This window comes from Meriones unguiculatus, chromosome 1, assembly GCF_030254825.1.
Source record: "Meriones unguiculatus strain TT.TT164.6M chromosome 1, Bangor_MerUng_6.1, whole genome shotgun sequence".
NCBI classification, from domain to species: domain Eukaryota; kingdom Metazoa; phylum Chordata; class Mammalia; order Rodentia; family Muridae; genus Meriones; species Meriones unguiculatus.
The window spans coordinates 57,203,842-57,226,348 of NC_083349.1; the positions used below are offsets into that span (position 1 = coordinate 57,203,842).

A 22,507-nucleotide genomic window follows, 5' to 3' on the forward strand; every position below is an offset into this window, starting at 1 on the left:
ACACTTGCTCTTTTCTGGAGGCTCTCCCTAAGTGACCATCCTGGCATTTCTCTGTAACAGCTTCTCTTGCCTGGCCCCTTTGTGTATCTGCCCTTCAACCCCTTGCCTTTTTCCATAGCTGTCAAATGTGACACCCTGCAGGAAACATCTGGCACACAGCATGTTCTGGGTATGATCTTAGCTTGTGCCAGAGGCACTTGGCAAGCAGCACCAGACTATCCAGTACAGTCATGAGCAGCCAGGTTGAAATAAACACCTAGGCAGTGAACAGTTTCTGAAAGGACATGGACAGGTCAGAGCCACCAACTGAGGCTTTTTCTGTCTCGCATCTGCCATCTTGATAACTTTGGAAAGTAGTTTGGTGCTGAAGAAATGGTAGTCCTAGTCTTTAAGGTGCTGAAGTAGCAAGAACTGGTGTCACATTGTGCTTTCACCTAGGGCAGAAGCCTCTTCTTTTTATGCCCATGACAATGATGGATTATTAGCTTTGTCTAAAACATGGTAGAATGAGGCTCTTCAAATATCCCTCAAATGACACTAGCCTTGGGTCTGAGTCCTGACCTGTTTCTGTTACTAGTCTAGTGTTGGAGCCCTGTCACAACTCTTGAGCATTGTTTCTCTCATTCCAGGTTTGCTTTTCCAGTGGCCCCACACAATGCCACCTTTCCATATTTGGGAACATATGTTATTTTTTTGATCTTCTGTTTCCACTTAAGTTTTTGGCTTGCACTTATAAGGCCTGTGCTCTGTCTTCACAGAACAGACTCTCTAATATCAGTAGGTCTGTTTAAACAGTAGGTGCATTAAAAGAAAATACCAAGGATTCCAGCATTGGCTTTTATTATTATTAATAATAATAATTTTGTGTTATTATAAATATACTATAATAATATATAAATATAAACATGTTTTGATTTTATGTTATATTATTATTAATTTTATGCATGTCTGTGAATTCCTGGTAACTGAAGGCCAGAAGAGTGTGTCAGATCTCTTGGGACTGGAACTACAGATGGTTATGAGCTACCACATAGATACCGGGAATTGTGCCTGGGTCCTCTGGAAGAGCCAGGCTCTTAATTGCTGAGCCATTGCTTCATCTCCAGCATGGCTGTATACTAAGAGATACTTCTAAGGCACATACTTGCCATGGTTTGACATTCTACCCCAAGTTAGATATCGGATCATGGCCACATATGTGCTGGATATCATTTACCTCTGAGCTATGTTCCTATGCTGTATGTGGATTTTTAAAGGCTTGCAGTAACCTTGAGAATGGAGGGGGAAAAAAAAGGAAAAATGACTGTTCTTGTCACTTGTCTATGAAAGTACTTCCTGTTAACTGTTTGGTGTCCTTCCTTAAAAGGCATTGTTAATGATCATGCACAGCCCAATGTTTATTACTCAGTTTTTAGTAAGTCTCACCATTCCCAAAACTTTTTTTTTTTCATTCTAACAGTAATGTTCTAGCAGCCTGTCTCACACCTGCTGATTAGCTACTTTTAACCCTCAGGGTTACTCTTCCAATCAGTCTCAGACAATAAAATTTTTTAAAGTCAGTATTGGAACGTTATGGGGCATTGCTCTTTACTTCTGAAAATCTGCTTATATTATTCCAGTAGTTGGGGCTTCTGTGTATTTGCCAGTGGTTTAAAAAAAAAAAAATACCAGCCATTGCCCAAAACTGACTGCCTCAAGCTTATGTAGGATCAAATCCTTGGTTATCTCTAAACCAAACTTTTATAAGGAGTTAATGAGAGAGCATGTGGCTGCCATTGTCTCATGGAACAGACCTCTGAAATAAGTTGTTTGAACCATCTGGCTGCTGTGAAGGAAGTGTTAGCTGTTGAGGATGACATCTTGTGTACTGCACTGTACATATATGGTGGACATCTGAATCTCAGGATATGGAGAATTTCTGCGATTCTAGTTTTCTCTTCAAAGTGTGACTATCTTTGTAGCATTAGGTTAGCTTCTGAGGAGAGAGCTTCTTAGCATTTCAGTTTCTCTGAGGCCTTTGAGTGCCAAGGTGAAAGTCTTCTGAGGTTTTTGGTTCTGTCTGGAATTTGGTGCTTGGTATTCTGTTAACATTCTTCATCTAGTTATAAGTCATGCCAACTATCAGCCTTTCCGTGTCTTTCTCTTTCAACTCAGAAGTTTAACAGCACAGCCCTTGTATAGCTTTTTCCAGGAATTAGAACCGGCTGCACCTACCAACTGTGTGATGTGGGCAGGGAGGCTAAAACCAGTGCTGATGGCTGTCCGCCTGGCCTTTTTCTGGCCTCATGGAAACTAGATCTAACAAGAAGCTCAGGGTTACCTCCCTGCCCAAATCTAGTCATCACTCCCACCCCAACCCTCCAGCTAGCTGCACATTCTTTCCCAGACCATTAGCTTCGTGTGTGAGTATAATGTTGTCACTGTTTGCTGGATCCAACAAGAAATCAGTCCTTCCCTTGTTTACCTAAACTGTTACACCAAAAAAGGCTTCCTATACCAAATGAAAGAGATGAGGGAATGGAAGAGACAGAAAAAGGCACTTTGTATTCACAGAAGATACCCCAAAACATGTCCTTTTGACTCTCAGGGTAGCTCTTGTATTGTGGGGAGGAGAGTACTGTCAATCACTTAATGTCTGCTACCTTTCAGTTTTGGTTTTGCAGCCTCTGTTACAACAGCTTACTGTCTTTGGATTGTACCTTCTCATTTTTCCCGTTCACCTCTCAACCTTTCTGACCCTAGTTTCAGTGTTGAGCCTGGAGAGGATAACTGCAAAGTAGGTTAGTGTCTGACTTGAGAAACATCCTGGGGTGGGCTGTCCCCAGAAGTCTGTTCTGTGCCTGCTCATCCAGCTCGGGAGCGAAGAGGGCAGAGGGCAGTGCACTGGACACTACAGAAGCACAGCTGGTTGGTCTGGTCTTTGTAGCAGTCCATATTGAGCAACCTTTATTGGCATTATAAAGACCTAAAAGGATCATCTGTGTTTGTCAGTGGAGAATAGATCCAGACATGCCCAAGGAGACCCTGAGCAAGAGCAGAGCACAGGTACCTACATGCAGATGGTGGCCTTTCCCCGGCTTGGACCTTGACTAAATTAAGTGTTCCTACTTCTGGTTTCCTCAGTCTTCTGTTCCTAACTCTACCAGACCTGTCTTCATGTTCCTGCAAAGTGGCTTGATTGAACAATTTCTTCTCAGTCACAAAAGTCTGTTTACAATGAAGTAGCCTTGGTTAAACCTCAACTTTAGCCTAACCCTACGATGTGGGTGATCTTAAAAGAGACTGGACTGCCTGCCAGATATGGGGACATCCTGTTGTCTCCCTTGGCAAAGGTCCTGACAGAGGCTGAGTTTATGTGACCTCAGCTGTCTTTTTGATCTCTTGCTGCTCCACAGTAAAGGCCCTGTCTTAATCACTTCTGTGAAACTTGCTTCCCAGCCTCGTAATTGGGGTTTTTGATCCATCAGGAAATGGAGGGGGGCTGAGGGATCAGGGGCATTAGAAACACCCCCATGTGTGACAGAATGAAGGTAAAGACGCTAAGGAGAGGAGGCTTCAGAGGAAGAGACGTGAGTTCTAAGTGAGGATAAGATGAAGGGCTGCATTCACCAACCTCTCTGCCAGGCGTGACTTTGACACTTATTTTGAACAGAGCTTTATAGCAGAGAGAACTGACTTCACTTGCTGTGTTCCTTGTACTCTGTCATCTGCACCTTCTGGGCATTTGCAAAGCACCACTTACTTGGGGCCTTGGTCACAGTTCATCCCTAAGTAACTTAGAGCTCCAGAAACTGGGACCTGTGCATCAAGTTTTAAGAAAGATTGAGTCTCCTTGAGTAAGAGAAGGCTTATCTGGCCAGAGCCTTGAGGCCATGAGCACTCTGGAGAGGCCCAGAGCCATGCTAGAGTGCTGCCTTCCCCAGGTGATGGTCTGGCCAGTGGAAGGCTTCCTGAGCAGGTTCTTAGTGCTCCTTGTCAGCAGCCCCTTGTCCTGTGAGTCGGGGCTCTGTGAAGGGCATGGCTCCAGTAAGCTGAGGTATCTGGTGTGTAAGCAGAGCTGGGAGTGCAATAATGGCTTCAGATCAGGTTGTTCCTGAGTCGCTGTTCCTGCTCCAAGGAGAGCTCTGCATTGGGTCTGTAGGAATCGCCTGTGGGCCAAAAGAAGGTAGCTGAGTAGGCACACGCCCTGCAGCCTCTCCCCACCAGGGCAGTCATGGGCACAGCACAGTCTGTTATGTGGAAAGGGCCATGCTGGTTCTTTTTTGCTCCCTCCCCACAGGTCTTTTTCTGTGTCCTGGGAACTGGCCACCCTACCTACCTTGTCCCTTGATTTGCACCAGGTACCTCAACAGCAACAGGAGGTTGGGAGTGGAAGGAGAGGTCAGTCATCTGCTCTGGCTGTGCAGAGGCAGGGACTGTCCAAGACTGCAACTCCACCCAGTTTCACCCTTCTCCATGGTGCTAGCTGTCTCCTGGCTTCTAGATACCCCCTTCCCCAGCAAGCTTGCAGTGGACACTGATTTTCCATTCCTTATCGCTGGGCTCAGTGTCACTCAGTTCCTAGTCCTCTAAGGTGATTTGTCGCATAAGTCAGGTGCATTGTGGTCAGCCCTACCATTTTTGTCAGGGCTCCAGTGGGCCTCTACCTTCTGGCAGTTTTTCTATCCTCCATCACTGGGTCCCTAGCAGTCTGATTATGGAGGCTCTGTTATCTCCATGTGCGCAGTCCCAATTCCTCTCACATTCTTGTTTCATTCAATGTCAGCAAAGTCTACTCAGTTACCCAGATGTGAGACATAAATGTTCCTCCTCTTATTCTCTCTTTTGTTGGTGGGGTTATTTTTAAAACAAATGAGGCTAGTGATATAGCTCAGTGATGGGGTGTCTGCCTAGCCTGTGGAAGGTTCTGCCTGTGTGAGCCCAGTACCACAGAGGAAAAAAACAAAACAAAAACACCTTAGTTTCTTGACTGAAATGGTCCCTAGAAGCCTACAATGTAGGTGTCAGTGTCCATTTCAGAGATGGAGACCAGGAATTACTTGGCATTGCTGAATCAGGGAGGGCCTTGGGATTCTCGGCAGTGCTTTTCTGTCACAAGACAGGCCTCCCATGATCCCTTCCTAGAGAGCACTTCACTGACCTGGAAGCTCAAGAGGCTGAGGCAGAGGACTGCCCAAGTTCAAGGTAAGCTGAACTGCCTATCAAGACCTTGTTTCAAACAATAACACTTTTTAATTAAAAAAAAATGTGAGGCTGGAGGGCTGGCTCAGCGTACACTGTTCCTGAAGTCCTGAGTTTGGTGGCCAGTACCCAGATTGCAGGGCCTTACAATGGCCTGAAATTCCATTCCAGGGGAATCCAGGGCCTCTGAGCTCCATGGACACTTGCAATTGTACACATACCTTCTCATGCACACACAATTAAAAATAAATCTTAGAAAAGTAACAGCTCGGTTGAGATGTCCTCAGTGTCTTGGGTTAGAGAGTGGTCGGAGTAGGCTGAGAAGGCAGTGACATAGAATACTCTTTCCTTCTGTAACTCTCCCTCTCAAAACCCTGCTCAAATACCACTTCCTCTCATCTCTCGTCCCGTCTCCAGGTTTTTGCTTGCTCCCCATTTACTTTATACCCTTTGGGGCATTTACCAGGTTAGAGTTACCTGTTATAAGCCTGTATACCGTCTGCTGCATTGAGTTCCTGGATCCTACTGTCTGACACTGATCAATACACTTGTCTTCAAACACATTGACAGGCCAGCTCTGCTCCACACCTCAAATACGTATCCCTTAGCAAGTCTAGGCACTTTTCAACTCTAAGATGGAGAGATTCTGTACAAAAAGCAGTTGCCTCCTTCCTGGGCCCATCTGAAACTACAGTCCTCTCTGCCCCTGTTTGTAGCTGAAGATAAAAGTAGACACCAAGGAGAACTTTTCCCTGGGGAGAAAGAAGTTCAGGAAAACTACAGGAATTGGGGGCAAGTATGGACCGGAAAAGTGTTTGTTTTTGTCTTTTGACATAGAAAGTTTCTCTGTGTGGCGCTGGCTGTCCTGGAACTCACTCTTGTAGGCCAGGCTGCCCTCAAACTCAGAGATCTGCCTGCCTCTGCCTCCCAAAGTGCTGGGATTAAAGTTGTGCACCCCCACATCCATGCAGGGAAAGAAAATCTTAATGTGGCTTGAGAGGACAAGGAAAGATTCTGAGAGACTGGAAGCCAGTCAGTCATTCTTAGAGGAGTGCAGTTGCTGGGTGGTGAGGTTGATGGTCTGACCAGTGTTACCCCGTCCACAGCCACCTGTCACAGCTAGGTGTTCCTCTAAGGCTTCCCAGCTCCCTCGGCCAGACGATCCTGGTGGCACCGTGGCTAAGTTACCTGTATGGCAGTTGTGCAGCCATACGCGCTGCCCGTCATACTTGCAGCGGCAGCGCATCATGTTGTTGGAGAAATCTGACTCTGCCACATCGTTTGTGGGGTTCACAACCACCTGCAGTGAAGGGGACAGGAAAGTGGGTGACGTGGTTTCTAAGTGTAAGGTTCTTCACCCCTTACCTAGTATTCTACACAGTGCCCTGATTTGCTGATCCTTAGTCACCCCCAGAACATGAGCGTCCCTCTTAACATGCAGAGATGAAGCCTAGGAATTGCTCAGTGTCCAACTGAATCAGGACATGAACCCAGAGTCTCGGGGTCCCCTACAACACAGCTCCTAAAAGGAATAGGTCTGTTGGATCCCATGGGAAAACACCTTCTTCTGACTCCCAGAGCTTCTGTAAGTGCTGCAGAATCATCCTTACCTGGAAGATATAATCCCCTGGACCCACATCTGTGATATCCACCCACTGGCAATCGATGTCATGCCGGTAGGTGTCCCAGCAGCCTACAGCCACTCCCTGTTCCCCAAAGTTGGCACACGCATATTGCCGCTGAACTCCTGTAAAGCAGAGTACATAGTCACCATGGCACCAAGAAGGCACATGTGATCAAGCACTTTGTGGTCTTTCACAGGCTTCATCCGTTAATCCTCAAACTGGCTGTACCAGTTCAGTGCAGTTCTGCCCAGTCCATGGGTTTTGGGTCTATAGTTAAAATTTGCCCAAGTACAGAAGTCTTGTGCAAACAGCATTCATGACAAAGACTGTTACTTTGGATGCTCTAGTAAAAAATGATGTTGGCCTAAGAAATAAATATGGTTGGGGATTCTAGCCCTTCTGTGCTAGTTCTGTCCCTCAGCCCTCAGGAGATCTGGTGTTCACCTGGATCCATACTAAAAACAAACTGTGATAAGGAAACACATCCCCTGCCCTCAAAGAGCTGATGAAAGTGTTAAGCCTTTTTAAGGTGGTACAAAGTGCTGGGAATTGAACCTTTGCACAAATTGAAGTTTTTTTAATTGCCTTTAGTGCTATTGCCAAGTTAAAACCTTCAGGAGCCTGGGGATGATGGGCAAGGAAGAGAGCTTGGCCTCAAAGGTACTTGAGAAATCCTTTCTGAGTATATCGTGAATAAGAACCCACAAACCTGTGGGGCAGTTTGTATCCTCTAGACAGAAGCTGGCCTTGTGCCCCTCAGCCACTTTGGAGCCATTGAGCGTGAGCAGGTCATAATGGGTGAAGACCTCAATGCTGTGATAATGCCTGAGGAAGAAGCAGAGCTGTCAGCCCCACAACAACAGGAGTTGTCTTCTGGAGAGGTTGGCAGGGAAAGCTGAGGCCCCATCATTACCCAACGAGGAAAGCTATAATAACAGGGCAGTGTCCTCCCTCCCAAACCCAAGATGAGCATGGTCACAGACTTCTTTGCTGGCATCTCTGCCAGGCAACAAGGTACAGCTGTCCCCTTGGTATCTTAATTCAGATAGAAGAGGTACAAACTGCCTCTGGGGGCCTTCCGAAGGCTGGGACCTTGGCTGCAGGGTCCAAGGCAGAAGGGGGCAGGGCTATTGGCCCAGAGGTGCCCTAGTAGTGAAGAAGATAGGGAGAGAGTTTACTCTCCTCCATCAGCCTGGAACCAAATTGTTACTGTATTTTCCAATCCAGTGGTAATGACAGCTCTGTGCATGCTACAGGAAAAGGTGCTTATTAACTCAGGCAAGGCCAAGTCCTCAAATCACTGCCCATTCCTCTCGGCTTTCCCTACACACAGCTATGTCCTGAAAGAAAATAGTACATTTCCCCTTCTACCCTGTCTCCGTCACAGGCATTGCCTCCTCTTTCTGGTCTGCACGTTCCTTACAAGAAAGGCTGCTCATTGTCTCCTTCTGCCCCAGTCTGTTCCCCGTCCTTCCCAATGTCTCCCACAGAATGAGCACCCTGTTTTGGGGTCTCCACATTTCTGCAGTCCCACTAGACTTTGCTTCTGAAGACAGGGGCTACCTTCGGTCCAATATGGGGAAAGTGCGGAATACCATGCCAGCAGAGGCCAGCCGCTAGCACACATGTCTCTCCGATTACCGGTGCGACTGGCATAGGCGCCGTCCACACAGGTGCATCTAAGGAGGATGTACGGGGTGGGGAGCTGGTAGATGTTATAGGGATCCCCTTGTCTCCGGGGGGCAAGGCTAGCCAAGTGATAGAACGGCCACTGGCTTTTCTAGTTCCATGACCAGTTTACTCAAGGAGAAGAGAAACCAAACTTTAGTCCCCGGACTCTACTTTTTGTCCCTAATCCTCTTGAACCAACTGTGGCAGGTACTCACCTGTGGCACTGGTGCCAAATCCAGCTGTGGCGTCCGGCCTTGGGACGGAAGTCGGCCCGACCAAGGTTGTAGATCTGTGAGGAGAAGCGCAGCAAGCGTCGGTGTCCATAGGGCCAGTCCATGTAGTCAGCGGACTTCGAGAGGCAGTTTTCCTCATGGGCACAGTACAGCATGCTGAGCGGACGATCCTCCAAGTAGGCCGTCTCTTGTACCAGCTGGGCATTCATCACAAGGTCTGGAGCATCTGTAGCAAGGGGCGAGGTGGGAGGCAGGGGTAAGAAGGCAGCAGGGCTGCTCTCCAGCATGAGCACAGACTTGACTATTGAAGGAGCACAGGGAGGACAACTGAGTCAGGAGATGTGAGTTAAGTAATGAGGGGAGCGGCCCATTGCTTCCACCTGGGAGGCAGCTCCTTTGTCATGGTTAAGGTTGCTAGTTGGAGCCAGCATTCATTCTTGGCTGTTTCTGACTGAGTTTCAGTCACCAGCTCTGTGACTGCCCAATGTTTCATGTCTTGTTTTTGTCATCTACAAGGTGGGAATCATATTGGTAATATTAATAGGTAGCATCTGTAATGTGCTTAGAGCATTGTCTGGCCCGCAGTAAACAGGAAATGCATGTAAGCTGCATTTCTTTTGTAAAATGCTTTTCATCTTTCAAAGGGCCTTTGTGTAGCTTACTGGGTAAAAACCTCTCAAAGGCTTCGCTGACACCTGATTTGGTTGTTTCAGCCAAGCCCCTGCCTTTCCCTGGGCCTCAACCTTTCAGTATTCGTTGGGCAGGAGTGAGGACCAGAAGGGAAAGTTGAAGGGCTTGGTCTTGGAGCCTGACCTTCAACTGTGTCTGTTGAGCTGTGGTTCTGTGCTCCTTCTAGGTGGTCCTTTCTAGCCTAACCACTTCCACACTGTCTCCATGCATTCATTTCTCAGGCATCCAGTGCCTGCCTGCATGTAGAAGTCCAAACTGAGGTTGGCAAGGTGGCCCAGCCAGAAAAAGTGCATGCCATGCAAACGCAATGACCTGAGTTCAATCCTTGAAATTGAAGTGGAAGAAGAGAACTGATTCCCAAAAGTTACACAAATACGTACTCAACAACAAGAATAATTTTAAAAGAATTAAAAAAAAAAATCCAGTGTGCCTAAGTCTCACTAGGCAGCTCAGCCTCTTTCCTCGCTCTCTTCTGAAGCCTCTACCATCACTGTCCTTCAAGTGTCAGTACTGGTATGGAGCGCTCCGTTGCTGTTGCTGTGTAACCTTAAAAGAGAAAAGGGCCCTTTCTCTCAGGTGCTGGGGGTTTAGGTATCTGGGGGTAAGGCTGTGTGCTGATGAGAGTGGATGGGAACACTGGCTTATTTCACTGGCTGGGCTTGGAGCAAGCTATGCTACATGGTGCCTGTCATGTCACTAAACATGCACTTAAAATTCCTGCGGCTTATGATGGGGAGAGCCAGGATATGGCCACTGACAGACCTGAGCTCCTGAAGGAAAGAGCATGCAGAGAGAGTGAGGGGGCAACACAAATGCTGTGAGAAGAGAGAGACGGGGTGGGGGGTGAGTAGAGGTTGCTAGTCAGCCACCTGCCTGCTGTTATCCCAAGTGTGCTCAATATGACAGCTGCGCTGGAGGTGACTAAAATCCAAGGTTGCCAACCAGGAGGACTGAGACCTCACAGCAGCATGCTGTGAGTTCCGGTTGCAGAGGCTACCACAGACATCCTGTCTCTCTTCAGGGGAGCGTGAGAAGGATGGGGCCAGGGCTCTCCCCAGGGTGTGCTACACAGAGGGCTCACTGACAGGTTAAGATGTCTTGGGGTTGGAGCGCGGCTGGTAAGGTCAAGTGGCCTCTGGGGTTGGTGCCAGCCTGCAGCCTTTGGACTGGATGTAATTATCTTGGCTCAGGGCTTGTTGGTCAATGTCAAACAGATGCTGCTGTCCTGAGAATCTGGGTCTGTGGGGCAAACTCTTGCCACAAAATTGTCTTGCCCTCAAGCCTTTTGGGTAAACCCCACAGTTTGCAAGGGAACCCCCACAGCTTGGCCTTAGGCTTTGGTATGCCTCACATTTTTTTTTAATCCTCTACAGTGTTATTTCCAAGTATTCGCTATAAACAACAACAAATTCATTTTATGTTGTAACTCAGCCCACAGACAGCTCTGAGAAAAACCATTACCCTCACTAAATGTAATAGACTGCCACATCTTCTATTCTGTTCCACTCTTAAAACTGTTGTTCACAGTCCCCAAATTGAAAAACCCTTTTCTAGCTCCTGTGCTTTTGTGTTTTCTCAATTTTCATTCACACAATGACTCCATGAGGGCGGTGGGTAGGGTGGGCTTTGCATCTGGATATGAGAGATGGCTCAGCCACACAGCTGGAGAATGGCGGAACTGTTGTGTCCGCTCCCTGACCCTGCCACTCACCCGGCCGTTACTCACTGTTCATGCAGGCGACTCCCGCTGAGAAGCGTCCTGACCCGTGGGAACAGTGCACAGGCCCGTGCCTCTGACACTGCTGAAGGGCCATCTCTGTGCCTGAGCAGCGAACCCCACTCATCACCACTTCTTTGACCTCTGGTGTCCCCTGCCAGTACCAGGTGTCCTAGGAAGATAGCCATCATCATCCCACCAGAACAGAGAGGTACCACAAAGCAAGGCATCATTCTGATGCCTCCATTGTACATCCCCACCAGACCAGACTAGCTCAGGCCTTAAAATCTTTACAGATGAGAGCCCTGCCTCATGGGCAATCCATATGCATGTGGATCCCTCTGGCATTGAGTTTCTTTATGTAACTGGGGCAATGCCCTGCTGCCCCAGTACTCTGTGCCCCACCCATGGCTAAGAGGCAGCTCTGCTGTTTGAGCAGGACAAGCCTGACCCCCTCATACCTACATGAGGGAGTGTGTCCCCATTCCCAGATGTTCCTCACATCCCAGCCAAGGCAGAGCAAGGCCTCTGAGAGAAGCCTGCCTTGCACAGCCCAGCAGGCCTGTTGTGCTCACATATAGTGGGTTTTCCTCTGCCTCTTCCTCTACCCTTGACCTTTGCAGCCCTCTCCCTGGAGAGCATCCTGCAAACCCTGGCTCCACATTTCCTCAATTGAGTCAAACTTTCACTGCCCACAAACTTTTCTATGGGCTACTTATTCCTCTTCCTCCTTATCTAGGTAACTTCAGTTCATGTTTCCTGCAGGTGAAACTGTGTATAGCAGGTCATTTGAACAGCCTTTCCTCAGCTGTGCTTCTGTCTGCACATCACCTTCCACACCCAGTTGGTGACAACCCATAGCTTCACTCAGTGAGTAACTGCTACAGGAATGAATGGCTAGCAGCTCTGGCAAAGTCCTGCCCTCCCAGGAGCCAGTCAGGGACCTACCTTGATAGCAAAGTTGGCAAATCCCAGACCAAGCTGTCGGCAGGTTACCATGGCTTCAGTGAGCCCCCAGTGGTCACTGCATACAGTCCCCCAGCGTGGGACCCCGTTCATCTCCACCAGCACCTCCACCACTCCCTCTTCGGGGTTGCGCCCCCCAGCCAAGCGCACCTGTAACAGTCAGAGGCATGTAAGGGGAGAAGCCAGGATTGCTAGCTGGGAGGGCCACCGGATCAGTGTAGAGTGGTCCTACACCAGACACTCCCCCTCTGTCTCCTATACTGTGAGCTTAGTGCATCAGCTAGTGTGTGATATCCCTTTGTGCAAGAGAAATCCATGCCAGGGGCTTCTGCCCTGGGCCCTTACCTTCCTCCTACTTAACATTTCCCACCATTAGTGATGACTCAGTTTACTACGGGCATTCATATCTGCCACCTCGTCAACCCATTAGAGAGTTAACACCATTTTCCAGGACCAACACCTTGCCCACATCCTCCAGTGCCACTCCCCAGCACTGCTTGGTGATGGCCCTGGCTAGATGCACTTTTTTTTTCTCTCCCCCTCCCTTTCAGCTCTTCTCAAGACCTGGGAGTGTGGACCAGTGTGTGGACCAGTATGACCCCAAGTCCTTCTGCCATCTTGTGGGACTACATGTGGGACCAGGTGACAGAGAAAGAGAGCTCTTAAGGCCAGCCCCAGACCCCCCTGCCTAAGGACATACTCAGACTTAAACTCACCTGGTTCTGGAAGCCCATGTCAGGGATGTTGCACCTCACCGCAGCATCATTCACATGTTGACAACCATTCTGGGACCCTTCCAGGGCAAGGCAGTCTCCGAGGGTCCTCTCGTAGCCCCTGCAGCGCACCTCACTCAGGTGGATGGGCCCCAGCCCTGCAGGGGAGAGTACCTTGTGAAGCTCCTCCTCTGTAAACCACACCCGCGCCTTCCCCTCCCTGAGAAGTGAATTCCCTCTTCAGGGCTGCCGAGAGAGCCAGTGCACATCTGGGCCCTTTTACACACCCCAGACCTCCTTGGCTCACCTTGGCCCAGCTGGGCCCCAAAAAGGGCCTCCCGGGCAGAGCCAAAGCCAAGCTGACGACACACAACGCTGGCTGCGATGAGGTTCCACCCGTGGTCACACACTGTGCCCCACTGGCGGTTCATGAGCACTTCCACACGGCCCTCGCCAACCTGAGCCCCAGACCGCAGGCGCACCTTCAGCTCCTGCTGAGGAGGAGAAAGCAGACCTCAGGGGTGGACCTCAGGGTGGGCTGCAAGCTTGATGGGCCAGAGCCAAGACCCAGTTTCCAGTCCTGCCTATGACTTCCCTCAGCTACTCCTTCGTAGACCTCTGCTTCTTCAGTGGCATGTGGGGAGCGGTGGGGCGGCTCACTAGCACTCTCTCACCTACTTTTTTTTAATTTTTATTTTTTATATTAATTACAGTTTATTTGCTTTGTATCCCAGCTGTAGCTCCCTCCCTCATTCCTTCCCAATCCCACCCTCCCTCCCTCCCTCATCTCCTCCCATGCTCCTCTCTAAGTCCACTGATAGGGGAGGTCCTCCTCTCCTTCCATCTGACCTTAGCTTATCAGGTCTCTTCAGGACTGGCTGCAATCACCTACTTTTTAAACAAAAGGCTGGGCTCAGGTTCAATACCCTTCACCCTCAATGGGCTGCAACTACAATTTAATTACTGTTTTCACGGTTACCTTCTATCCACAGCAAGTGATGTGAACTTTCCGTCTATAGGGAGGATGATAAATGACCTCCTTTTAAAAAAAATCTCAAGGTTTTTCATTCTGTGACCCAGCTCCCTTCTCCCCTCATATGGTTCTTCTCTCCTCTACCCATTGGGCAGGGTACTTCTGAGAGGGACCCACACCTTCAGGTTGGTCACCCTGGGGGCTTACCTCTGCACGGGATTCCTTGTGCCTGGGCTTTGGCTTCTGGGGATGAAAGCGGGGCCCTGGAACACAGCTGACCACAGCATGCATGCCACCTGGACAGGCTGGCCGAAGCTTGCCCCTTCCTGGAGCCACCTGTACCTGGCACTTGGCCAAGTGGGGCTCTGTCCCCAGACATTCAACCCGGTGAATCCAGAAGGAATTCTTTTTTGTCAGGCTGTTCAGCCTGGAAAACAAAAAAATATGGGTAGAGGAGGGCTTGAGTTGGGGATGAGGGAGCTCAGGGGAGATAGAGGGAGGAAAATAAAAGAGGAAGAGGGATCAGGGGAGGAGGGAGGAGCACTCCATGCCATACCCCTGGCTGCCCTCTAACATACTGCTCCTTACCTAGACTTGGGATCCTTCATCTTCAGATTCCAGACTTTTCTGTGGTAAAGAAAACAGGTAGGGTAGAGGGGTGCAGGTACCGTGGCTCCTCAGTTCTGAAGTTTGTAGCAGATTAAACAGCTTAGAGATGGTTTCCCAGATCTTACTTCAGTACTGAGGTGTGCAGCAAGGATGGCCACCCCACATAGAATGATGACCACTCCTCCACTGCACGGGGAAGGCAAGCAAGGTGCCTTGGCTCATTCTTAAGACTCCACTGTGCTGCGGCTTCCATGGAATAAGTGACTCACATTCTTGCCCACACCCCCAGTCCAAATGAAGGGATCCTTTAGGGAGTCCCTGAGAGAAGATATCTGGGAAAGGTCCCAGAACAGTGGAAGTTGAGAGCCTTGTTGGAAGGTTGGGGGTGTGGGGGAACTCCTAACCCAGGCTGTAATCAGGGCCACTCTGCTGAAGTGTGAGGTGAACAAGTCAGCGAGGCTGATTCGCCATCACTAGGTAGCGAGGAGCCAGGGAGCCATGTCCCTCCATCCCCATGGATAGAGCCACATCACTGCTCACCATGCTCTTTTTTTTTTTTAATCTTTCTTTCCATTTTTTTATTTTAATTTTAATTAATTACACTTTATTCACTTTGTATCCCCCCGTGGCCCCTTCCCTCCTCCCCTCCCAATCCCACCCTCTCTCCTCCTTCTTCACGCATGCCCCTCCCCAAGTCCACTGATAGGGAAGGTCCCCCTCTCCTTCCTTCTGATCTTAGTCTATCAAGTCTCATCAGGAGTGGCTGCAGTGTCATCTTCTGTGGCCTGGTAGGGCTGCTCCCCCCTCAGGGGGAAGTGATCAAAGAGCAGGCCAATCAGTTCATGTCAGAGACAGTCCCTCTTCCCATTACTATGGAACCCACTTGGACACTGAGCTGCCATGGGCTACATCTGTGCAGGGGTTCTAGTTCACCATGCTCTTTATTCAAGGTCCTCTAAGCCAGAACAAGGGACTGGCAGCTGCCTAGAAGTGTGGCAACCCAACATGGGTGGGGCAGGCCAGATGACTTAGAGGCCCCCAGGGAGAGACCTCTGCCTTGAATACTTGAGGGTGTCACTGACACAGCTGGTGGGACTGGGCTTGTGGCAGTTATTTAGGGAGCTGATGTAATCTTAATCTTCTGTGACAGTTTGGCCACGTTTCTGACAAGAGTATTTTTATGTCTCCTTTACCCAAACTTCCCACACCAGGCCTTGCTTGTATGCAACCCAGTTATAATCTGGCTGTAGACAGAGCAGGAGTTCCCTGGAGAGCAGGGTCCCAGCAGAGGATGGTTGGGGACCATGCACCCCAACAAAGGCCCCCAGCTAGTTCCTGGTGGAGCCAAGACAAAGATGCATGTTGTCTACACTTGTGGGCCACACTGTAAGGCTCTTTCTTCAGTTAGATCCTTTAATCAGGGACACGAAGTTTCTGCCCAACTGTGCTGTCACTGCACCTCTGTCAGTTCTTTCTGTTGGGCTGGCAAACATGACGTTTACCTTCTGACCACTTCTAGATGATTCTCCAGACCCTATAGTTCCTTTCTCACTCCTAGCAAGTCCAAGAGATGGCCTCAGTTGGGCTGTTTTCTTCCAGGCCAACATGTGTGGGCTGCCCTGCCACAGACCCCCACCCTCAGCAACGTGTCCCTCCAGAATCTCACGGAACCCTTCAGGGTTTACCCACACACACCACACTACACACCACACTACACACCACACACATGTCCAGCCTGGCAGCCCTGCCCCTCCTACCTGTAGTAGTGGCTGTTGACAGGTACCTGGCTGGGAAAGCCCAGCATCCCGCACACGACCCGGCTGTTGTTCATGGTCCAGCCCTGGTCACACACCTGCCTCCAGTGGCCCTCGTACCGCACCTCCACGGCCCCCTCAGCCACCGGGCTGTGCCTTTTGGCACTGGCGAGGATGGGTTTGAGCCGCACCTCTTCCAGCCGCCGGCCCTGCAAGGCATAGAGTCACCTTACCATAGGCCGTGTCCCTGGTGTCCGGGGCCTCCTGTGGGCCACTGCAGATTTCCCTGAGAAAGCCAGGCTCCTGCCCCTCATTGTCAGGCCCAGAGCGCAGGAGGCTTTTGCTGATGGCTATAGGGGAAAGTGGAAGCCAAGGTCTTGGTTTGTTTACAGACTCTTTTCCTCCTGGAATCTATCAAACTGGGATCGGGGCAGGAGGCCTTGGCGTTTGCTGGGCATGGAGGGGTCTTCTTTGTGCCACCCTGAAAAGAGCTGAAATGGGCAAGAATATTGCTTGAGGCTAACCCTTGTCTTGTTGGGTCCACAGGACCCACTACCTCTAGCCATGAGTGACTTAAACCAGTGTGGAGCTCCCTCCACCCCCCCCCCCATGGTGGCCCATTGGAGATCCAGTGTGCCAGGGCCAGCTGTCCTCAGGCAGAGGCTGCCTGGTAAGCAGAGGGTGGGAGCCAGCTCCCTGCCCTGCCCATTGCTGTTGTTTGGCTTGAGCTGTTTTTAGCTTGGGGTTGTTTGTGCTTAGGAAGAGGCAGCAATTGTGGCCAAGCCTTGTGGGTGACGCAGCCCCCTTGCCCCACGTCCGCCTCCCTCATGGGGAACAGCTTCTGAGGTTCCCACCAGGCCTAGCCTCTGGTCCCCTGCGTGGCTCTGCATTAAGTTGGGATCAGGATTACTGCTCAGCCCAAGCGCTCTTCATCCCTTTCCTTCCCCCAGGCTCACTCCGCAGGAGGCTTTTGGCCTGTCCAAACCTCTGCTCAGGACCAGACCTGGAAAGCTGCCTCACCTGGGGCCCCAGGGCATTGGAGACCTTCTCAGAGTGGTATCCGCGCTGGCGCTGTGGGTGGCATACCACCCCAACATCTTCTGAGTGTCTGCAGTCACTGACACCCCAGCCGTTAGAGCCACACTGGTCCAGCGAGCTCTCAGTGCCCAAACAACGCACATTGTCCAGCCAGATGGGGCCTGAGGGGGAAGGAAGAGGAGCTCAAGGATGGGGAGATGACAGTCTTCTCTCCGGTGGCACCCTACACTCTCAAGCACTGGGGAGCAAGGGAGAGGAAGGGAGTTGGTTCTCTGGGGCTTAGTGTCCAAACCTCCGCCCACTGCTTCCTCTTGGTGTCAGGTCCACAGAAACTGTTTCTGGAAAATGGCAGGGAGATCTAGTGACTGATCCCTAGTCCATCGGTCTACCCTTCTGTCCTGAGCATCCACTACATGCAAATCACTACGCTCAGAGAAGTTAGACTTAGTGATGGTGGCACTGGTGACCTCATTCCTTGAGCAAAGGGAAGGCAGAGCAGAGGTCATCTGCAGCTATACTCAGGAAGTGCCTCCTCAGGGATCCCAGTCCTGAGAGGAAGAAGCTGGCCCCCATCTCTTTGCATCCTGTGGGGCAGTCTGTCATTGCCACTCACCCTCCCCTTGACCATACTTGGCACTGTGTGCCCAGGTCAAGGCTGACTCAAAGCCCAGCTGTCGGCAGGCCACCGTAGCCTCCTGGAGAGCGAAGTCATCATCACACACGGTGCCCCACTGGCCCTGGTGCAGCACCTCCAGGCGCCCTTCCCCTGGCCTGTTTGCCGGCCCCACCAGCCTCAGCTTCTTGGTGCCTGCTGGCTGTGGCCTGCTGGAAGGGGCTTGGCCCAGCAACAGAAGCAGGAACAGAGAGAAGGCAGCCAGTGGGGGCTGCATCATGGTGGCTTCAGGGACACCTGGGGAAGAAAAGAGCAGTGGTCACCACCTCCACCCAAGGAGAGTAGGCAGGAAGAGGAGAGGCCTACTCACCAAATGCAGTCCCTGGATCCGCCAGGGGTACCCTCAGGTCAGAAATATCTGCCTACCCCTAGCACCCTGCCTGCCCTCTGATGTTCCCAGCACACCAAGTAAAGGGTAACCCGCTACTCCCCAGTACACAAGAGGAGGTACGTGAATGCTGACGGGAAGGACTATCCAGGGCTCTTCTACCACTGCCGTGTGGCCTGGCCAAATCTCTCACATTTCAGGCCCCGGTTCCTTAATTCCGAGGTGAGGAGGATGAACCAAAAAGCACCTGCTGTCTCCTCCAGCTTGGGTGGTTGTCGATGCAGCCACAGCCCGGCCCATGCAGCAGTATGGCTCACACATCGGTTACAGTAATTTTGGGGAGGGGCTTTGCTTTGATCCACTTCTTAAGCCGGGCGTAGGGGCATGGTAGTGAAGACAGTAAGTACTCTCCTCACCTTCACCTCACACAGATTTAGAGTTGGGGGAGGAGGCCTTTAAAGAAGAGGTGTGCAAATTAAGCATGGCAGCTCCCAGTACTTGGGAGAGAGAGGCAGGAGGATCAAGTGTTCAAGGTCAGCCTGTTACATGGTGAGTTCAAGACCAGTCTGGGCCACGTGAGACCCTGTCCCCAAAAACCAGCTAACCAAACAAAGAAAGAAACATAAACAATAGAGAAGGGACCACCTGACTTGGGTCTTGTTGGATGAAGAGGAGTTCTCTCAGGCTGGAAAGGGCAGATTCCAGCTGGAGAGGACAGGGTGGTTAAAGCAGGGGAGACAGAAAGGGCAGGAAGAGTAGGCACCCATCTCCCATCTCTGCTTGATATTTGAAGGGGGAGGGGCAGGTAGTTGTGGATGATCGAGAGCCCTGTGCACCTAGAGGAGTATTTCCCCTTCATCTCATCACAGTGAGAAGCCCTGGGGGTTCTGGTGGAGACACATACACGAGAGGGAGAGCCAAGATGGACCCCTCACTTCAACAGCCATAGTCAAAGGGATGAGTCCCTTTTGAGTCCCTGAGGCCACCACTGCAGATTCTCCTCCACGCTGGCTCTGGAGGTCAGCATAGGAGAGGGTGGAGAAGATTGATACCCTGCCAATACTTGTGTCTTCTGAGTGATAACAAAACAAAACAAGAAAACAGAATCTTGCTATAGAGCTAGAGCTGGCCTTGAGCTTGGGACCCTCCTACTTCCCAACTCCCGGGATTACAGGAAGTGTCAGTACAGCTGACTTCCTAGGGATTTTCTGTTAAGAACAAGGGTTGAGGCACAGAAGTGGAGCATTAAACATTTCTCCTTACCCTCACCACACACAGGGAAGGGGAACTGAGAAAGCTTTTAAAGGCATAACAGGTCAGCCAGGAAAGAGAGCGTCTGCATGTAATCCCAGCACTCAGGAGGCAGAGGCAGGAAGATCAAAAGTTGAAGGTCAGCCTTAGCTACCTGGCACCCCTGTCATGGGGGGAGCACACAGCTCATCAGCCAGAGCAGAGAAGGTCTGAGACCCTGCCACTCCTGTCCCCACGGTTGGCATCCAGGTGAGAGTCACTCCTATTTCTCCAGGACCCAGCATTGCCCCAAACCCCATGGCCTTGATCAGTGCAAGGCTGGGTGGAAGAGAATAGAAATATACCAGATGGCGTTGGGGAATGAGGCTCCATAGGAATGAGGACTTCCTGTTGTATTTCCAGTACCCAGAATGGTGCCCAATGTAAAAGTGGCACTTTAAACCATCTGTGGTTGCCTGCATGGGAGGTGCCATCACATGAGGCTTGAGTCTAGACATGGGAGTCAGACTGCCTGGGTTCAAACTCCTCCTCACTAGCATAGGAGACAACTTTGCACCTCTGTATCTCCCCCTCTATAAAATAGGGGTGATAACAACATCTGTACCCACCAAACCAATAAGACTGTTCACTGCGTGGACACGTGCCAGTCCCTAAGAAGAGCTGGCAGCAGTGACCCATCAATACCACTACAGCAGCTTGGTAGAACTGCCAATCTCCATTCTTAAACTGTGGGTCCCTGGACTCACCCCTGTCCCTTCCACCTACATTATGAGGCCAGACTCCCCCCATCCCCGCACACTGGCCTGGTTGCACTTTCTTCCAGATGACAACACTGACCTGTCACTCCACACTTGGGGACCCTGGAGGCTCCTAGCTGGTTGTCACCAGAATGTTCTCTGCTGCCTCTCATGTCCCCTTTCTCTCCTCTGTGTTCTCCTGAGGAGGGGATCACCAGGGCTTGAGCCACACCAGAGTTACCCCAGAGAGAGCGTCTCCTCGCCAAGTGACAAGAGATGGGAAGAACTGGCTCATAGCATGGAGTCCCTGGGTCTAGGCTGAGAGGTGACCCTGCACTGCTCCTGCTAGGAGGCAGTGATCATGTCAAAAATCTGGGTTTCCTCTTGGTACCCTGGTTTGCACACATGTAAAATGGGAAGTGGTCCTGGAGTATAACATGCTATTGGGGGGGTCTCTGATGCTCTAGGCTGTTTTACTTTGTAAGTTATGGCTAAAGTCCCCCAGAATGAAGGAGGTCTCCTCAGAAGCCACAGGCCTGCAGGCTCCTTGCCTGGAGACAGGAGTGGGCCATGAAGTCCTGGTCTCTAAGCCAGGGCAGTGCCCTTCCTTTCATGCTACCAGGAGGCAGATCCTGCGAGAGGTCCCATCCATGCTTCCCATCCCCTCCACCATCCCACAGCTTTCACTCACACCAAACTCTTCATCTCACTGTTCCCGAGACAGAGCCTTCATCTCCCAGTGCCCAAGTTTTTGCTCCTATTGCTCTTCCTAGGCAGACTGTTAAACTCCTACGCACACTTCAACACCCAGCTTAAATGTTACTCCCGCCAGTAAGGCTTCCCAGTATCCCATTCATTCCCACAGAACTGAGTACAAGAGGATGGCTGGGCTGAGAATTAGGCCTCAGAGAAGGAAGCAGTACGTTCTTTCCTCAAGGGAAGCAGGGAAGCGGTGGGGGTGGGGGGTGGGGAGAGAATAGGAATGAGTTTAGAAACACGTCTGAATAGGCATCTCCATTTCACAGATGGAAAAGGGCAGGCAGAGAGAAGGTGTAAGCTTGGCTGGCCAGAATTCAGACAGGCCACCTGGCTACAGGCTGGGCTCTCAAAACCGCAAGAGTGACTGATGTTGGCTGGGGGGTGGAGGAGGGGGTGGAGAGGAAGGCTGACTGGAATTCCACCTTCTTGCTGGTTATGACTCAGGCTCAAATGTGAGGTATAGGAAGGGACCAGCCCAAGTGCTGCCAAGTGGCAGATCCAGGACCCTGGCAGCTCCAGGATGAGCACCTGGGCCAGGTGCTGCCAGGGGACACAGGCATCTGGCCTGGCCTGGCCAGTAGGGAGGGCTGGAGAGGGTGATTGCCCAAAAGAGCATGGGAGAGCTGTCCTGGGACCCCAACTGTGGGTCGCTCCTATCCTGTCTCTGGAGCTCTCTGGGCCCTGGTGTAGGCCCTGCACCCTTATGGCATCATTGCTGTGGGTAGAGCAGAGCCTGCCAATAGGCCCCCACCTGCATAGCGCTGGGGATGGGGGGTGGGGTGAGTGTTAAAGCCCTCTGCCTGCATTCCCTCTTTCACCTCATCTCCAGCAGTCAGCTCTGGGGTGGCAGTTGGGGGAGCGCAGCTCTGCCCTAGCGCTTAGTACAGGAGAGACATCTGGCCCTATTTTACTCTGACCCCAGCGTTCTTGCAGGGTGAGAAATGGTTACACAGCGTGTTCACAAACCTAACACGCAGACTCCCTTGGGCCAGGGCGCACCACCCCGTGGAGCCTTGAACCAGCTCCCTCAACATGGGCACTTGTCCAGTGGGGAAGCAGGTTGTGACCCACCGGAGGCTAGGCTGACTTGCCCATGGGGTCCCCCATCCCTCCAAGCCCCAAGGAATCCTCAGAGGCCTGCCCGCCCGTTAGAGACCGAAGTAAAGACAGACAGCAAGAGGCAGGCCGGAGATCGCGTCAGGCAGGAGCTCACCGGCTGGATCCAGAGGTTGGGGCTGGGCCGGGCGCCGCCGCCGAGCAGCGCTAACGGGCCTCTCGGGGCGCCCTGGGGGCTTTTTATCCACCAGCCTCCCGCCCCCAGTCGGGGCCTTCCCGGGGGAGGCAGCAGGCCCCGCCCCGGGCGCGCCTGTGTGCACTGGCGCCCCGCCCGGCCGGCCGTCAGCCAGGCGCGCAGCTCGGGACAGGGCCAGGCTGGGAAGTCCTGGGAGCTCCGGGGAGCGCGGGCAGAGGGTCTGACGGAGTCCCGGGAGAAGCGCGGTGGGGACAGCGTCGAGTGGCGAGGATCCGGTCTGCGAGCCGGCTGCAGGCGCGGTTTCCTCCTCTGTCTAACGGGCGGTCAGGGCTGCGTC

At 51.5% G+C, this 22,507-nt stretch overlaps 1 protein-coding gene across 2 annotated transcripts; it reads right to left on the reverse strand.

The window, feature by feature from the left end:
• Positions 1-823: 823 nt before the first annotated feature.
• Positions 824-22,246, reverse strand: Loxl4 (lysyl oxidase like 4). 2 transcript variants are annotated; one of them, XM_021640445.2, is made up of 15 exons: positions 22,132-22,246; positions 17,784-18,080; positions 17,153-17,331; positions 16,136-16,341; positions 14,358-14,396; positions 13,977-14,196; positions 13,104-13,287; positions 12,800-12,954; positions 12,066-12,233; positions 11,127-11,289; positions 8,693-8,936; positions 7,516-7,631; positions 6,792-6,928; positions 6,370-6,481; positions 824-4,148 (listed from the first exon to the last, which is right to left on the reverse strand). In XM_021640445.2, the coding sequence occupies exons 2-15, from the start codon at positions 18,061-18,063 to the stop codon at positions 4,078-4,080; spliced, it is 2,274 nt and encodes a 757-aa protein (XP_021496120.1). In that variant the 5' UTR covers positions 18,064-18,080; positions 22,132-22,246; the 3' UTR covers positions 824-4,077. The 2 variants fall into 2 exon arrangements, with proteins under 2 accessions (XP_021496120.1, XP_021496119.1); XM_021640444.2 differs by having other exon boundaries at positions 13,104-13,290.
• Between the last annotated feature and the right edge of the window lie 261 nt (positions 22,247-22,507).

What these genes read in the sequence shown, in the direction of transcription:
- Loxl4 (XM_021640444.2), bottom strand. Translation starts at nt 18,063, where the DNA reads ATGATGCAGCCCCCACTGGCTGCCTTCTCTCTGTTCCTGCTTCTGTTG. An exon ending in TGGGGCCCAGCTGGGCCAAG is followed by an intron (nt 12,955 to 13,103) that starts GTGAGCCAAGGA and finishes TCTCCCCTGCAG; the next exon opens with GGCTGGGGCCCATCCACCTG. An exon ending in ACATGGGCTTCCAGAACCAG is followed by an intron (nt 12,234 to 12,799) that starts GTGAGTTTAAGT and finishes TGACTGTTACAG; the next exon opens with GTGCGCTTGGCTGGGGGGCG.